Source organism: Mercenaria mercenaria, unplaced genomic scaffold, assembly GCF_021730395.1.
Source record: "Mercenaria mercenaria strain notata unplaced genomic scaffold, MADL_Memer_1 contig_1766, whole genome shotgun sequence".
In the NCBI taxonomy this organism is placed as follows: Eukaryota; Metazoa; Mollusca; class Bivalvia; order Venerida; family Veneridae; genus Mercenaria; species Mercenaria mercenaria.
The window spans coordinates 25,487-43,943 of NW_026459768.1; the positions used below are offsets into that span (position 1 = coordinate 25,487).

An 18,457-nucleotide genomic window follows, 5' to 3' on the forward strand; every position below is an offset into this window, starting at 1 on the left:
GAATAGTAGATTAGCATATGGCTTTCAACATTGTAAACACTTTTAATTTCCCATGTGGTTCTGGCAGAAGTTGTGTCAGTACCTCATATTTTACTTTGAAAAGGTCTGAAAACGATGAGTTTGTTATTATTACAAAACTATGAGAAGAATTTATATAAGTTCTTTGATTCATGAGAAGTTTGGATATTTCTAAAGGAAGAAAACATGGAACGATTTAAGTAAGTATATAATCCAGAAACAAATACGACATATAGGAATATTTGCGACTTATATAACCAAATTCGTTGCAGTGTATGCAACTCTGTATTTCAGTGGTATAACGGAATCCTACCTGGCATTACCAACTACGTTTATAGGTAGAACTTATGTTATGGCTGCCTTCCAACCGTATCGCAGTTATGATTTTTCGGATGTTCTCGTTGTTGGTAATGATTTAAGCACGGTTGTCAATGTTACTTCAACGGGACAGACAACTTCATCGGTGTCATTGAACTGGCTGGATGCGAAACAAATCTCACTAAATAATGACATAACAGGCATTGTCATATCTGCAAATGCAACCGTGTCTGTAATCGCAGGAACCACATGTTCACATGTACCACAGACTTACAGGTATGACTGTGGACTAATTGCTGAACAAATGATTCCTACTGATGCATGGGAAAACGAATACATTGTACCTAATATGCCACCTAGAGCTGGGGTATTGATTCGGGTGCTTTCGCTCAAACATCAGGATGTTTGTTTTTACACACAGCGTGGATCTACTTGTAAACAATTTCTTCATCAACATCTGTTAGAATTTTCCACTGGGTCTGAACCGGTCGTTGTAAGGTCCAACACCACTATCAGTGTCGTATCGTACGGCGTAGAAGGAGGTCCATTTATGACAGTTGTTCCAGGTATTAAGAATTTTATGAACTACTATTATTTCGTCGTACCGTCCACATATTCCTCATATAATAATTCCTTAGCAGTTGTTATCCAATCTTCTCAAACAAGTGGACTAATTCTTGACGGATCTACAATAAATTCTATAACACATGACTTCAACGTGCCACAGCCATTTGACAGTTACAGTGTCCTTATTTTACGCATTTCTACTGGATACCACAAACTAAGTCACCAAAATGCAAATGTGAAATTCGGCGCATTTCTGTACGGAAACGGAAACTTAGAAGGGTATGGACTTCCAATTGGAATACAGAAAGAAACAGGTAAAAAGGAACAATTTCACTCTAAGTCATAGATTTAGTGGAATGGTCTGTTGGCTAAGGCTAGAGAAAAAAGACAGTCGTGACACAGAAATGAAATCATGTTAGTAAAATATTTATCTTTTTGAAGACGGTTGCGTCTAGTAAAAGAATTTCAGTGTTCAAATTGGCGTTATATTGTTTTCATATCTGCAGCAAAAGACAATTTTGAGACACATTTTTTTAAATCTTATATTTACTGCATGCAATAATTAATATAATATCATCGCCTTGGGTTTACAAAAAAAGCTGTCTTCATACTGATTGAGATGTAGAACGTTGGGTTTGACTTACCCCACCCGCTGTATAATACATTAAATTTCTGACATAAGAATTTTGAATCATTTATAATGTAAAAACCTTCTGTTTTCGTCTGCTTTAAAAAAATGAATAGATTATTTTTGAAAAATCTAATATACATGTATAAGCATTCGATACCTTTTTTCTGAGTAACGAAATACTGCCCAACAGACCCGAACATCAGAATGAATTAAGACAATGTATTCATTTGAGCTGTAAAGTTGTGCAAAGGGACAATAGTGTTCCTACCAGATCTAAATTGTTAATTGACGTGTAGAATATTAATTATATAGCTCTTCAGTTTTCAGCAGCATTAGATATGCATTTTTCTTTCTATTTATTTTTTTTCGTATTCCAGAAAAGTTAACTGATATAGGCAATATATGTTACTATTGCAACGAGATGTTCCACGTTGAACTGTGTGACGTTGTCAAGCGGTGCTCGGAAAATGAGGTATAGCTGAATCCTGTTATCAAAAGGTGTAATAGGGTTTTTACTTAACCTGTTTGATAAACTACTATTTGATACTATCATGTCATTAATTCAATTAGTCGCAACACAAGAAGCGTAACAAAACTATCATTTTAGTCATTGTGAATAATACATGGCTCGACATTAAATATGCTAGATGAAAGAATGTGACCTGTCGGTTTTGTACATGACTTATTCTTGGTCGAAAACCTAAATGAAAAGGGAAAACTTTGGCTAATTTGATCATAATGGATTCTTTTAAATCAGTATACCACACGAAGTCTATAATAAATGATTATACATGGCAGTGTACTTGAATGGATCTATCACTTATTTTTCTGTCATTATTGCAGCTTTTGGGAGAAAAAAATGTTTTGATGAAAACAACTTGTACAAACTTACACCTGATACTTTACAGAAAAAAAACATTTAAGATAAAAAAGCAAACGTTCTTTTTTTATGATACAAGCATTCTCCGGCTTATTCTTTCAAATATCATAAGATACATCTGTATGGGTGGCTGCGTTCTTTGAATGTGGCCTTTGCTGTTTGGACTTTTCTCCTTGTTTTTTCTAACAATAACAAAATACTTGTAAGTTGTGATGAACTCATAATGTTGCTCACTTTTATAGATATGCTATTGAGAACGGTTTTCAAAGCATGGCAGACAAACGTTTAGATCCGGGTGTATATCACAGGAGGTAAGTAAAATTTATGTTTATAAGTTATAACAACGTTGATTTTATATTATTAAATGTTTTATAACAAAAATATATAACGATAATGATACATGATTCTCTGTCGTAATATTCCTGAGGTAGGAAGCATATTGTGTCCCCAGGTTTAAAAATAATCTCACATTTTGTCGATTGAATACATGAGACCGAATTAAATGCGATATGTTAACAAATAATTCCAGATTGCGGTGTATTAATGATTTTGGTCTGTAAAAATAACACTTGTTACATGTTACAGGTATGTTTGAAAGAATCAGAAACTGCTGGTAACGACCCAGACAGATGTTTGGACTGTTGTTCAGGCAGTTACTGTAATCACAAGGGTTGTGGAGAGACCGGTAAATTAAGATGCAGCTGCTGCTGGCACTGTTAAGAAAATAATCAAATCTTGTCAATGTATGCATTAATCAAGAGCACATGGCCGGCAATCAGCGTCATACTCGGGTGATCGACTTTCAAGGAAAAGAAATCCTTCTAAAAAGATCGCTAAATATTATATAGTATCATTCCATTGTGTTTACAAATTCAAACAAAAAAACCACACATTGCCCAGATAATTAAAGCTTAAGATTATTTAAGACCTTAATAACACTCTTAGTTTAAACATATTTTATTACAAGTACACCTCTGCAATATTCAAAATAAACAATATACGAAAGGGTTTGGTAACCAGTTCTAGCAACTACTAATGAATACCATCCACTTGTCACAGTTAAACGTACAAGAGATTTACCTATAAAACGCTCAATATGAAGCATCATTTTCCTTTTTTAATATCACTACCTGGTATCATTATTAAAGCACATAAGGAAGGAAAAAGAATTTAGAAGCCTGATGGCGTATCAACTATTTACAGGTTTACCCGCAAGAGATCAGCGCGGTCCATTATGCTATGACTGCGAGTATGCGTTTTCTCCTGATGAATGTGACACACTGAAGCTGTGCGATCAGGGACAGGTATTAATAAAATGCTGAATTGGTTACAAAGCACGACGAATGTTTTGATATTTCAATGATCTTTATATTGTAACTGATATACTCATCAAAATGAGAAGCCAAACGCTGTATATATGTAAGCAGCCATTCAAACATATAATAAAAAAGGATGTACAACAGTCTATGAAAATACGGTTTTGGAATACCATGACCATTGAGGCAACAAAGGCACTTGCGTCGGTCGAGTTTTCCTCCTCCGTTGCCTCGGTTGAATTTTTTTCTGCCTCGGCCTTATATTTGGTCTCAGTCTATTCTTTTGCATCAAATGAATCATGAAATTACCAGCCTTTCCGGTGGAATCTTATCTCGATTTAGTCAGTATTTCTTTATTTTCGAATCTGCATGTTTTATAAATTATGTAATACACTGTAACGTAAATCTACGAGGTCACAACTGTGTGAAGTATGCGTTCCTTTTAATATCGTACTGCGGTTTGTACGCGCTTATCAGATCGGTAAGATTTTATGTTTTCAATATTTTTTCAGCTTCATCCAAAAATATCCGCCAGTAATCTAAAGGTCACTCCAAGACGCGTAGCCTGACTAAACTCAGTTACTCTGCTAATAAATAGCTAAGTAACATTTGAAATTAAAGCCAAAAATTAAAAAGGCAAAAATTTTGAAACAAGCAGTAAAACAGATCACAAAAAAAGATACGAGGGTAGAATCACTGTTTGCGCATATTCTGTAAACAATATTGATATGTAATGCCGTTAGACGTCTTGATAATAATCACGCTTAATATAGCTGATATTATGATTGCGGTACATAAAATACTGCATGTTGTTACATTACTATGGAATGGCCTTGTATGTGTAACAATGTTTAGAGGACTCCATACACACTAAACAGACCTGTTTAGACTTTAAAACCACATACATAAACTAGAATTAGATTATTAAAATTGAAAATTTGTTTATAACACTAGAGGCTACCGCCTATCCCCTACTACCCTCATAATCATTGTGCAAATACCTTAGATTGCATTTATTTTCGGTCTCCTTGTTACGAAAATATGTTCGAAGAAAAACCAAATCTCGACCTTTTAGTAGTTCAGTTAAGATGTTCCACATTTTCATGTAGTTTATTTGAACAGGGAGTGATAAAACATTTCTATTGCATAAGCATACTTGAAACTCTAGGATACGGTCAAAATATATGTTCCTGAATACGAATTTCAGATCTTCTTAATGTAGATCTTGGTAACATAATCCGGTCTCCTACAGCTTATTTAATATTTCACAATTGTCATTCATATAATAATAGCTACTGCAGACCCGCATTTTTAGTTCACCAGACAACCTTCTCAGATGTAAATAATATCATACTGCTTTATATCATCGTAATTATCAACAAATGTTTTTACCACTGTTAAAATATATGGTTGCCAGGTTACGAAATTTCGATATCATTTCATGATTCAGACACGAATTTAAGTAATCTTCAAAATATTTACTAGATATAATACTGAATCTCGTTTTGCTGTCAAAAACATGTGACGGAGGTTGAATGCATGCTCCTTCTGGTTTCATTGCATACGTAAGCCAAGTTTGACATTAGTTCTTGTCTCTCTGTTTTTCGGCGTTAGCTGAAAAATATGGATTTTGACATAGATTCTGGACACGGAACAGGTGCGCGCTGAGAAGATAAACCATTTATTAGTCTTAAATGACATTGATTATCAGAGGGCACATATTAAATGGAACATATTTAGTTGTTTTGTTACCCTAAACTAAAATGATATATTCTAATTTAAAGTTTTTAGTAATTTATTACCGCAAGAGAAATCCAAAGCAAACTTCTTCCCCCGTTGCGTACCTCGCTTATGGGTGAATGAGTGGTGGCTGGTTGTAACTGTAGAGTCAGTGTACCCGGTGTCGGACTGTACGAGGTTTCACACACACGGTAAATTCATGCTCTTCGTGAAATAAAGCAGAAAATTTAACAATTCTTTGTTATTATTTCACGAAACTGAGTTATTCCCTACATAATTTAACACCAGGTGTCTTTCCCCACCGGAGCCTCGCTCTGGCAAGTGCAGACAAAAACAATAACGAACACCAATGGAAGCCAGTAGGTCAGCTGAAAATTTTTAAAGTTTATGAGAATAATGACTATGCAAACAACAACAATGTGCAAATTAAATTTAAAAATCACTATTCCATCATATATTGTGTAAGTATTTATTTAAACTGAGAACTTAATCAAGTAATTAGAGTTATGGGTGTCACTAGTGATTTAAAAGCTAGGGTTTTATTCTCATGTCAACTGCTTTAGCCTTTTCCAGTCCAACTAATTGTACGCTGGTCGACATATTGTGCTAGTGGGTTACTTATGGATGATTCTGACCCAACACGAAATTATTTCAGCATCAGCCAAGGACGTCAAATCATCTTGACCTTCTATCACTGGAAGGATACCTAAATTTGCTGCTTAGTTGGAATATTTGCAATTAAATAATGTGTTCGTATATATGCATATCCAAATATTTTCTGTCTGTACATTCTGTTTAATTCTGAATTTTTCATGCCTCAAAAAGTATTACCTCTACGCCGTTTGTCTTTTTAAAGACATTTCTTGTTTGTATTAAAGATAAAGCCCATTCGGGACTAAAGATAAAGTATATTCGGGACTTATTCCCTGTATACGTTATTCGGCAGGGTTTACATATGAATGAACACCAGGAAAAATGTAATCTAATAATGACCAGTAGTTGTCAATTCTGCATAGTTTTTTTACATGTATTTGGATCAAGGTAAAAAAAATGAAAATGAATAGCTAATGATTTCTTTATTTCTTTATTGCTACCTTATATCTTCTTATGTATGATAAAGTAATGAAGTTGATACTGTATGAAGAATTAGATACCAGGGAAGGGCATCATATCCAATTTTAGGACCTGTCTCAGATGTATGGACTCCGACGATCATGTTTTTAAGGTAATAGAATGTATATGGACATAGACCTCAATCGAAAGAGAAACACTTTTCAAAACGAACCATAAATTAATACAATTACGATGTGGCAGATCGCGAGGTGAAAAGGTAATTTTTCTATCCATTTTATATGAAAAACAACGCACCAGAATTTGTTCTTTCATGTTTTTTTCTATCACACTCTGCACCCAACCTCCCACCTGCGTGAGAGGATGAGGCACATCCCCGTCGGCGTTATGCTTATACCTTTCAAATTCACGCCGATCGGAAGAATACACATATTTTAACCAGAACACAGACATTCTAGGTAAGGTAATCGATTGTTTTCCTTCGAAGGTCAAATAACAGTAAATATTGACAATTTTCAGAATAGAAATTTAATATAATGAATCTGTCCTAATCCTTTCAGGTTTGCAGCATAGAAGAAACAAAATGGGGAACACATTCTAATTTCAGAATGGGTTGCGCCCATGCATCGGTAATATCAAGTCGTTGATTATGGGAACTAAAAGCGACATTTGCTATATCCTCCATCGTGTTTGCTATGTTTTGTAACTCAACGTGTAAATAATATCCATTTATTAATTTTTCTTAACCTTATCTAATTATTAAGATTTGAAATTATATACCCATGGCTTGCTACAAGACTAAATGTCTTTAATCTCTAAGAGCTGAAATAAAAAGATATTACTTACAATATTAACAATGTTTATTCATAAACGATTTTTGTTTTATGTACTCATATTTTCAGGCGAATATGTTTACTTAATATTCTAATATTTACAAATTCCCTCCGTTTAGTGCAGTCCAGTTCAACGTTCTGTGCATGCGTTGCCACGTTCAACTCCCACTTGCCAAGCCTGTTGCAATGAGGACTATTGTAACTTGAATTGCACAATGGGTTCAGGACATGGACAGCCTGTCATAGTAGGTCAGTAATGACATATTGCTTTTCAGTAATTTTATAATTCATAACTGATAACAATTTATTAATAGCCAAGCTATTGTACTACTATGCCCCAACGATAACTTGATGTATATAAACATGACTATAAATAGATTAAAATGGAATATAGGAAATTCAAAGTACCAATTACAAATTAGCTCAGAGGTAAAGCATACTGTACATCCAAAACGGATCTTTTGCCGTGTGGGTTCAAACTCGGCATAAACATTTAATTTTTATTTCATTTTTGCATAATAATTTAGATTCCTACATGTGCTCTGTGGAAACACGATAGACAAATATCTAAAGCGGATATAGCAGATAAGAAGGGTTTAGCATCATATCAAAGATACATTATTTAAATGCATGAACTTAAGTGAATAATGAATATAATAATATTAAAATGTTATATAAAGTCATACATGCAAAAACAAACCATCAAAGAAAGAAACGAAAATATGGGAACAAAAAAGAAAATGAAAAAGAAAAACGAAAAATAGAATCTAAAAAATCCTCATGAACTCACAAAGCAATTTGCTTATATCCAGTTGTTATCTGCATTTGATCAGACTGAGCTATATTGCAGTAAACTAGCTGGATAGTTAAAATGTAAGAAATAATAATATTTTCTTGTCAAGTAATGTGCAAGCATTATGAATTATTATTTTATCAGTTATCATAACGTTGACTCTTCCTCGCGTTTCGGCGAGAAACGCGTTATCATTGGGGATTAATACATATATTATTTTAATATCTTATATTATTTTCTTGTTTTTTGGGTTTTTTTTTTCAGGATGAAGAGGAAGTTGTATGAACATAGCAATATTCATCATTTATCATTATTATTCTTTAGATTTGTATCATGTATGTTTTGTTCACACGTTTAAATGAAACCAGAAGCTGATGCATTATAAAACAAATGTTGCTAATATAGGATGAAATTATATATATCAATTTCATCAGAATTTCCATTAGTATTTTGTACAAACAAATCAGTAATCAGGATGTTAATTCAAGAAAATGGTTTAGAGATGTAAACACTGACAAGAGCATTCTTGGAAAAACAAAAAGAAGTATTTACAAAGAAAAGAACTATTTTCAAACAAAAATTGTATCATTGCAATGACGTACTTCACATACTTCAATAAGTCGCTATTCTTATGGTCAGAGGACATGGGGCAAAAACGTCGTAGGTCTGACCTCTGATTAAATATTTGTACTATTTCACAATAATTGCTATGTTTCAATATATTAAACAGGTTGCATACATAATTATGTTTGTTCGTCTTCTTTTCAATTTATTTAATTTTGATTTAATGAAAAATTTAAGAATCTAATATTAACTTATAAATATTTTATTAGATGTACCATACAGTCGGCTAGAAATTCAATATGATATTGTATCCCCAGTGCAAAGGGTAGATAAATTATTTGATTTTTTTTTTTTTGCGTTTAACGCCGTTTTTCAATAGATTTTTTTTTCAGTTATGTAACGGCGGGCAGTTAACGTTACCTTAGTTCATGGATTCTGTACCAGTACAAACATGTTCTTCACAAGTAACTGCCAATTTCCTCACATGAATCAGAGATGGAGGACGAATGATTTTCAGATACAATGTCTTCTATCAAATCGTCACGGAGAACATGCCTCGCCCTTGGAATGAACTCACGGCCCCGCGATCCGTAGATCTGCGCTCTATCTATTGAGCTTAGCGGACTGGTGTTAAAAGGTATATAAGTGTTGCCTTGTGTCAATTTTGCACTGATGTGACAATAATACACAAATACTTCACATATGGATAGAAATATAAGATTTACACAGTACAATGTGCACAAGGAGGTCTCTTAAATCACAAATGATCTCTAAATACAAAATGCCATGATCTTGAACCATGTTAAACAGCTCCAAAAGTAAAATGTGGTTTCTTAATGCAAATGGTCTCTTAAACGAGTGTCCCAAGCAGATGTCTTGAGGAACACAACATTTAAACAAATCTGAACATCATAAGGCTAAATACTCTCACTCGGCAGCTGCATGTTCTATGGCAGGAACCAATCAAATTAAGGCCTTGACACAGATTTTTACTCACTTTGAAGTACAACAAGAAATATGTATCTAATAGTAATCTACTTTTGGCAAACGCTGTGCAAATCAATTGCAATCAGCGCATAAACCTCTTGCTTAAGCAAGTTATTCACTGGTCTCAATAATGCCGATGGCATAGGCGTGGTGGTTATTTTATTCATATGAATATAGAAGTCTAAAGAGAACAGCTTTCTGGATGAACTTAAAAAGAAATGGTAAGTTAAACGTACTGGTCCATAATTTTCAAACTCCGATTCAAGTTCTACTTTCTTTGAAAAAGGTCAAATAATTTCATTCGCCTGTTTCCAATTAGATGGAAATATACATGGTTACAAAGAGAAACAAAACAAAATACCATATTATGTCTAACTCTGAAGAGTTGGTAAGCTTTTTTGTTTCGATGTTGATCGACTTTATACGGTCATTTTCTGTATTGAAAAGAAGGAAACGGTTGTAATATGGCTGACAACCAAATTTTACAATATGTTTTTGAAAGAATATTGTCCAGAAAATAAAAGATTACAGTAAGTATGTCTTGATAAGTTTGAGAATGGCTAATATTAAGATATTTAATAGTAAAGTGACATTCCTGCTTCGGACTTTGACCATCCTAACTACTTAGGCTCACTCCTGAAGCGTTATTTGTGATATTTTACATGTAAATAGTTTGTCCGGTTTGTAAATCCAGAAAGGAATCAAATCAGATAAATGCATGTGTGTTCAAGTTAAATACTACAGACTGTCACAATAAATGAAATACTATCTATTTCGCATGCGGCCAGTAGCTCAGTAATTTTCCAAATTACCATTTATACCTATTAGTAGATGATAAATGATAACGCCATTTCAAAAAATCTTTAATGTTGTATTAATAATTTAGTACATGTATATACAGTCGAATACCGTTACCTCGATATTCAAGGAACTGTAAAAATTGCATCGACGTATCCGAAGTTCGACGTAACGATATCGACTATCTGGGACTACTTTGTACTTGTGTCGGACGTCTATATTGTCATTATATCCAATGCATTTTCAAAGGGTTTGAAAGGGGAAAGAAATAATATAAAACGTAAATACGATTTTAATTTTTGACAAATAAAACACCCTATTTAGATAGTACATACATACATACATACAATTTTTAATTTTTCAAAAAATACGTGTAAACAATAGCATTTTTATTCCTTCCCTAAACAAGTCTGAATGTAGCGGTAATGTTCCTAGATGAGTAGTCATTTTGACTGTGCTTCGATAACGTAATTTGCCAGTTAAATACGCATATTGTTACTGACAGCACTAAATGGCAGATCTTTACTCCGTCAGACAGAAAAAAAAATATTTCATCCAAATTAGTTGTTATATTGGACGCTGTTTTATAAGACTAATTACTGGGAATTAAATGCAAACTTCCTGACATTTACATTGGATTAAAGATTAAAAAACAAACAAAACAAACACACAAACCAACTTGATTATGATTAATACATCGCCGGACAACAATAGGTTGATTTTCACACCTTACACATAGCATGGATATTTTTTTGACAAGCTGTGATATCGACGAAACCAGGTGTAAAAACAGTACAGGTAAGTTGACGGGACTGAAAAATCTCATCGAGCTAAACAAAATATCGAGCTAATCATATCGAGGTAATGATAAATAATTACATTGAAATATATAGGAGAAAATCGGGACCGACTAAAACACATCGTGCTAACCGGAGTATCGAGCTAACCGATATCGAGCTAACGATATTCAACTGTATTTGAAATTTGGACAAGTTGGCAAGTATATGTATCAAAATATTCAACAAATTCATAAAAGTATTGATCCATAGAAAAATCAAACAAAATAATTTGAGAAATGTTAGCAGTTACCATGATTCATTCGGCGATCATGTCAAACCTGTTTTATAGACTGATATTTTATTATAAAACCGTTACTTGGAAATAAGACCATGCTTTTAATGTTGTCTTACCTCTTGAGAAATCTATTTCAATAACCATTGTATATAGTGGCTAATTGCTGCCATGTCGTAACTTCATTTGTCGTATCGGCGCACTTATCTAGCATTTTGGCTCCCTTTAAATGCACCAACAAAACAATAAATAAACAAAAGGTATTTTTCATACTGACATGAAATTTGTCGTGCTGGTGTGTTGACTCTCCGAACGCGCCAACAAGTCAAAACAAAACGGTAGAATTCAGCCACTACATTTTTGGTCAAAACCAAGAATTTTAATGCCAGCAAAATTGCATTATTTCACAGTAATTGGAGGCATCTCTGAAACATAAGCTTAGTCATTTGATTTCTGAAAGTCATTACTATTACTGTTTTGGCACATTTTACCATGTTTACACTCAGGACTACGAAAATGAGTTTAAATGCAATATGATGCTTTGTAGGAAAAAGAAAATATTTTTTGTCATGAAGTCAACTGCGAACAAAACATTTTATAAATTTTATAATACATATACCATACTGACAAGACAAATGAAAATTGGTTGAAAACCTTATCTGTTTTAGAAAAAAATGCTTTTATGCTACTGAAGTCACCGATAATTGAGAGAACTATATAATTTTCAGCAATATTTCCTGATCGTAACTTTCAATATCATTACACAGTATAGTTCAGCCTGTCATTACGCCTTTTACATTGAAGATATGATAATGTTTTGTATGCCCTGATTAAGAATTGTAAGTCCAAAGCTATGTTGTTCTTATCATACATTCCTTGCTTCTTAGTTATTAGCCATATTTTTATCATATGCACATTAAGCTTTTAGTTAGTAATGTCTTTCCATTGTCAAATATCCACGGATACTGCATTAATACATCCAAGACTTAAAGCTAATTTCTGTCTTAACCTTCAGATACTGTTTTTTAAGATGGAGGATTCAATTTTGGACCGTCTAGCCCCATCCTAGTTGTAAGTATTCTCAACTGATCTGTGCTCCACCAGGTACTGATGCAGAAAGGAGACTCAAGGCAAATTTGATCTGTACAGAACAGGATACATATAAATTTCTGACGACCCTCAATTCCACTGTTGAAATACAGAAGACAGCCCCGTTATCTCTTATCTCTGAAACACTGTAGTTTATGGTATATTCATTTATTTGTATTATTTTGAATATAAATCAGACAAACAGAATTGTGTTTTTCAAAAATTACAAATTTTGAGAACATCAAAGATAAATACAAGACTGTTAAAGCTCTTCAAGTTTGATTTCAAAAGCCCTGTTTTAAATTAGAATCAAATCATTACTGAAGTTGATTGTACATTTCCAAGTATGAAGTATATGCTTTAAAGCTGCTATGGCCTAAGATCAGCGCAGATCAAATCGAATACAAGGTTGCAGGATCAGCAAGCGAGAGGTGAGACATTGTTGCTCCTGAGAGAAGGGTCAGTGTCAAAATAATTTGTATTTTCGATGATTTAGTGATTACACCACTTCAATAATAAATAGTATTGCCGAAATTGAATGACAGACCAGTCAATTTTAGAAATTTAGCAGGGTAAAGGTTAACACTGTCAGTTTGGAAAGAAAATAAGCTCAGGTATTTAAATAAAATATTAATCTAGGGTCTTGACCTTCTATCATAGTTTGTACTTCTGGGTTAAGCATTTCATTTAGTTTAAGGGTAACGACGATAGAGATTTGTTACCTGGAAATATTCTGAATGTTTAAACATTGTTGTGGTCACGACACAACAGGATCCTGTAGCTTATTAGTGCAGCTATCTTAGAACTTTGATGGACAGATCCATCATTAAGTTTAGAATGAGACGTAGTATAGACGAGATATACTGGTAATACCTTTATAGTATAGACGGTAGCGTGTATAAATTGAACATTGAGAAGCCAATGATAGATCGAGCTCGGCGTTTCTTGTACAGCCTCGGTATCGTGGGCATACCTTCACGGAAGTTGAATGTAATATGCGTGATAACACATATGAGCTGGGCATAAAAGAATCAGGGCAAATATATAAGTTGCAGCTTTTATTAGTAAGAGTTAGGCAGAAAACCCCTACGATAGTACTCGCACGTTGTTGATTCAAAGATATCATTTGACAGGAACTTCAACAAGAAGGCCAGCTTAAGATATGAGTTTTTTGCCTGATCCTTGAAAATATTGAGCTCACTATCTAAATTATTAAGCGAATCATTAAGTAGCATGGTTTAGATGTTGATAAAACACAAAAGTTTAATTTAAATCAGTTTATAGTTATATTAATTTTATGAACATCACATTATCATTGGGACATAGTACACTTATTTGCGTTCACGTGTTAGCTTTTCATTGGGGGTATCTTTAAAATTCGATTTTCCTGTCGTGATTGCCCAACAAAGATGTATCTGGGTGGCCTCGTGGATAAGGCACCTGTCCGCAATCAGTAGGTCGAAGGTTCTAATCCTGTCAGAGGCGGGTCTTGTTACTGAAGAGATACCGGTTGGTGAGCAGCCAGCTAGTTAAATTATGGTTACCGATTGCCTACCTGTCTGGTGCCTGGCATTAAAAAATAGGAATCGGGAAGTAATGCTGTTCAATGTATGTAGGTGTCTCATAAGCCAACTTGACTGGCCCTTTCAGTAAGGGTGACACTATTATAAACAAACACGTTACCTTACTTTTTATGCATAAGTGAAGAGCATTATAAATTTGATAAACATACTGCGCCTATGGAAGATATGAATATAAGAACTATCGTATATATTTATCAAATGTGTGTATCGACAATAAAACATTTACAAATGCAACTTTTTAAGATGATTATTACCTCCCTTTGCCTTTCGTCGTTAACGATTTATTGGAAATATATAAATTTGGAAGCTACACCTTTGTCTGTGTCTGGTTAAATATCCCAATGTCGATCAAATGCGTGTTTAAATATTAACATTATATGAAATTCAAAAAAGAAATACTCCGCTTTTTGATAAACTCTTTCAATTGTTTTACAAAATGTATTTGTATGTTGTATTTCAACCGTTACAGATTAATAATCTCTTTGAATAGAATTTTCGTTGGTAGTGCCAAATAGCAATATGTTATTGAAATCTTGGAGCATTTTAAGTTAGTGTTGCATAAATGATTGTGTCACATGATAAAATATGATAAAATTTGATTGGAAGACAATGCATTTTATTGATCTAAAATGAGGATACTATTTTTTCCATTGTTCCGCAATTATTGTACTATCTCAATATTTCGCAATTTATTTGGAATTGAAAATGAACATTATATCCCACTTGAGAAGAAGCATTGTGATATATGAAAGAAAACATTAGATCAGGTTTAGAATAATTTACATTACATTTGTAATATGCGATAAAAGGAAGCGACATGCTGGGTGGATTTTGATTAATTGTCATGAAAGCTCTTGTAAATTGTGCATTTTTGGTGGGTTTTTATCTTTGATTATATTCTATCTTTGAGTAAATCTTAAATTACGTAATTATTGTTTTGTTTAGTAAAAAGGCTTTACGTAATTTAACTTACGTAATGGAAAACTTAACTTTACTGTTTTATCCAGTATAATAGCAATTATACAACAAATTATATAGATTGAAATAGTTTTATTAACCTAAAACAAATGTTCACTGACTTTATGGAAAAGGGTGAAAGAGTATGGAATAATTTATCTTTAAGTTAGATATCTCAATATCAACATCTTAAGCGTTTAAATATAATGATTATATCTATTTCATTGATATATTATTGATATATTATTTTCGTTTGCTAGATATGCTAAAACAGAACCACATATTGAAAAGACTCAATTATCAACGGGCAGAAATCTTGGAGACGTGATACTGGGACTAAATAGAAGTGAAATTACAATCTCCGTGAAAAAATCATTGAAGTTATACAATGCAACAAATGACTTGAAAAATAATATAAAAGAAAATCACAACAACAAAAAAAGAATATCCAAGAAAATATTTTTATAATGGATATAATTTATAGGAGAGTTGAAAATACTGACCGTACTGGTAGAGACATGGCTGATTTGACTTTTTCGGAAATGTTTTCTTTGCTTTATTTTCTATGTCTGAAATTTCGCGGGACTTATGACAAAAGGCTTGTTCAAAGAAGATTTTCTATGATTGAATATTTCTTGCAAGCATTTAAGAAAAATGTTGCGACTGCTTTACGAATGGATGATACACTGGACGAAATACTCGATCCAGTTGCGGCAGGTAGCGCGGCTGAAGGTACTTTTAATAGCAAAAGTGATGTTGACGTTATGCTTGTTTGGAAATGTTTACAGTGTTGTGAGCCTAGTTGCATTGATACATACAAACGGCAAAGGAAAGGTATATTTACTGCAGACAGAGTAAATGCTTCTCCTGGATATTCGCTTTTGTTAGGGTATAACTCGTCGTTTCCCGATATTACTGACAATAAGATCAGAAATGTGAATTGCAAACATGTGATGAATTCCAAAAACCAGTTTCAAATAAATTATTCAGAAAAATGTTGAAAAAATATATGAAGAAATTTCTTCGTAAACTCTTTAGAGATACGTTTTTGGAAAAGCCGGTACAACAATTATTGCTAAAATCTGGACCAGCAATTAACATTGAAGATCCCTTGCGGGAACTTTCTCGGTTTTTGTCAATTGATGTAGTTTTTGCTATACCATACGAAGACAGAACTCTTCTAAAGTCTTGGGTTGAACGAAAAAGGCCTAACGGATGGCCCTCGCAAGAACTGATTTCAGAAATTTCAAAACTGCCTGGTCATTTGGTGCCTGTCGGACGGAAGGGCAGTCAGCTTAAGAAATACGAATGGAGAATTTGCTACACATTTGCGGAGAGACAATTAATGCGCTCTCTGAATGAAGTGCAGCTGATGTTGTATCAGAGTATCAAAGTTCAGCGCAAAAGTAACTTCGAATGTGTGTCATCTTATATAATAAAAAACTTGATTCTATGGCTAGCAGAAGCATTGCCTCAATATGTCTTTCAAGAAAAGTATTATTTCGCTCTCGAATATGCCAAACTGGTAGTCTTATTATCGCGTGTAAAGAACGACAAACTTCCGAGCTACATGATTCCTGAAAGAAACCTAATTGCTGATAAGCTTACAGAAAATGAAAAACAAACTATTTTAAAGCAGTTATGTGAATATTTACCAAAATATCGTTACTGTCCATTTTTTGCGTCTTCGAAGAAAACTGGATGCACTATATTGACCACTGAATATCGGAATATTTGTGAAAATTTGAGAGAAAGTGAAAGGGTAAACTTTTTAAAACAGTACCAGAAGACAACTGAAACGCGTTTAAAAATGAAAAATACTGTTTTAAAATACAGCAGTATTTTAAATAACCAAGCCTTTACGCTTCTTATCTATACGTTAAGGTTATGCCACACGACTGAGTCCCGTGATCACCGTGAGCAACTTCGAGATATTATTGTTCCACTTTTTGCTGATTGTATAAAAATATACACAAAGCAATATGCAAGGAATATGTTACAAAGGATATATGATCGCATTACTTCACGGTTGTATCATTGTATGACAAATATCACAATGTGGATTAGGAGGAAAGTGCCAGTAACTGTAAACGAACTATGTTTGGCGGTAGTTTCATTTTGGCTACATGTTACAACGATCTGAGATATTAACAGACATACCCGATTTTCTGGTCAATTCTTCTAACTGTGATGTAACGTATGTTACAAGAAAAAAAATAGAATTGTAAACATACATGTTGATCCAGAAAGTATGGCCGACCAACCACCTATCTTACATAATCATACATGTTTAAATCTGATACAAACTTGTTTACTTTCCTACTGACATCTAGTGTTTCCATGTCCAGACATTTCTTCATTTTCTCAACATGTTGATCACTATAGCTGCTTCATATTTATTCCAAAACATTTAAATGTATATTTAAGATAGGTGTCATCATTTTATTTGGTCTGTGTTTTTGCATATTTTATCATGAAAATTCCTGAGAAAAGTCAATATTTTTTTTTAAATGAACACTACAAATATTATACTTTGCTCAGACTGCATTGGTAAATTCTTTACTTCCGGTGTTAAGTTAAATTGAAATGGTTTTACTACAAAGATGTTATTATGGCATACATGATTATTGATAGATAGATCTAGAGATTTGTTTTGTATCTAACATATTTTGACCTTTAGTATATCAATGGTTGTTTAGAGTATATTCAAGCCCTTGTTACATTGTTGTTCGCTGCTTGAATATTTGGAAAGCCGACATTGTCTTCTATTTTTAATCAATTTGTACGATAGGAGTCACTAAACTTAATGAGTAAGTACAAGTCTTTAGTTTAACCTTGACTTTGGGATATTATGTAGATGACACCATTTATCCTCTTGAAGGCTGATTCATGCTCATGAACACAAATTTTTTAATACAGCGAGGTACATTTGTGTATAATTTTTGTGTTTATTGTGTATTGCTTTTTATTTTTACATTTACTGTTATAAAGAGTGTTATAGTTTCTCTGATTTGATTTTCAGTTAAGCTGAATTAAGGGTAGAGCCTCATTTTTTTATCGTCCAACTTGAGGGAGATTTTACTCTAGTTCTACGATACTCATAGCCTCCCCAACTCCTAAGTTGTAAAAGTAGTGACGGTTTTTGTTTTAGGCTAAACCCGCAACCAAAGTTACAAGTGTAATTCTGACAATCATAGCATCTTTATTTTATTTCAAATCACATCCACATGATGTTCATGTG

General features: G+C 33.3%; 2 protein-coding genes and 1 long non-coding RNA gene across 4 annotated transcripts; all 3 read left to right on the forward strand.

Moving 5' to 3' along the window:
• The first annotated feature begins 370 nt into the window (after nt 1-370).
• Nucleotides 371-1,249, forward strand: LOC123556082 (IgGFc-binding protein-like). The gene has a single exon (XM_045346678.1). The coding sequence runs from the start codon at nt 371-373 to the stop codon at nt 1,247-1,249; it is 879 nt and encodes a 292-aa protein (XP_045202613.1).
• Nucleotides 1,250-1,793: 544 nt separating this feature from the next.
• LOC123555658 (uncharacterized) lies at nt 1,794-9,326 on the forward strand. The gene is made up of 6 exons (XR_006687361.2): nt 1,794-2,006; nt 2,657-2,725; nt 3,000-3,099; nt 3,618-3,718; nt 7,102-7,623; nt 8,432-9,326. It is a non-coding gene; the product is annotated as an uncharacterized LOC123555658 (long non-coding RNA).
• Nucleotides 9,327-12,595: 3,269 nt separating this feature from the next.
• LOC123555060 (uncharacterized) lies at nt 12,596-18,219 on the forward strand. 2 transcript variants are annotated; one of them, XM_045345601.2, is made up of 2 exons: nt 12,596-12,834; nt 15,477-18,219. In XM_045345601.2, the coding sequence occupies exon 2, from the start codon at nt 16,211-16,213 to the stop codon at nt 17,357-17,359; it is 1,149 nt and encodes a 382-aa protein (XP_045201536.2). In that variant the 5' UTR covers nt 12,596-12,834; nt 15,477-16,210; the 3' UTR covers nt 17,360-18,219. The 2 variants fall into 2 exon arrangements, with proteins under 2 accessions (XP_045201536.2, XP_045201535.2); XM_045345600.2 differs by lacking the exon at nt 12,596-12,834 and adding an exon at nt 12,869-15,133.
• Nucleotides 18,220-18,457: the final 238 nt, after the last annotated feature.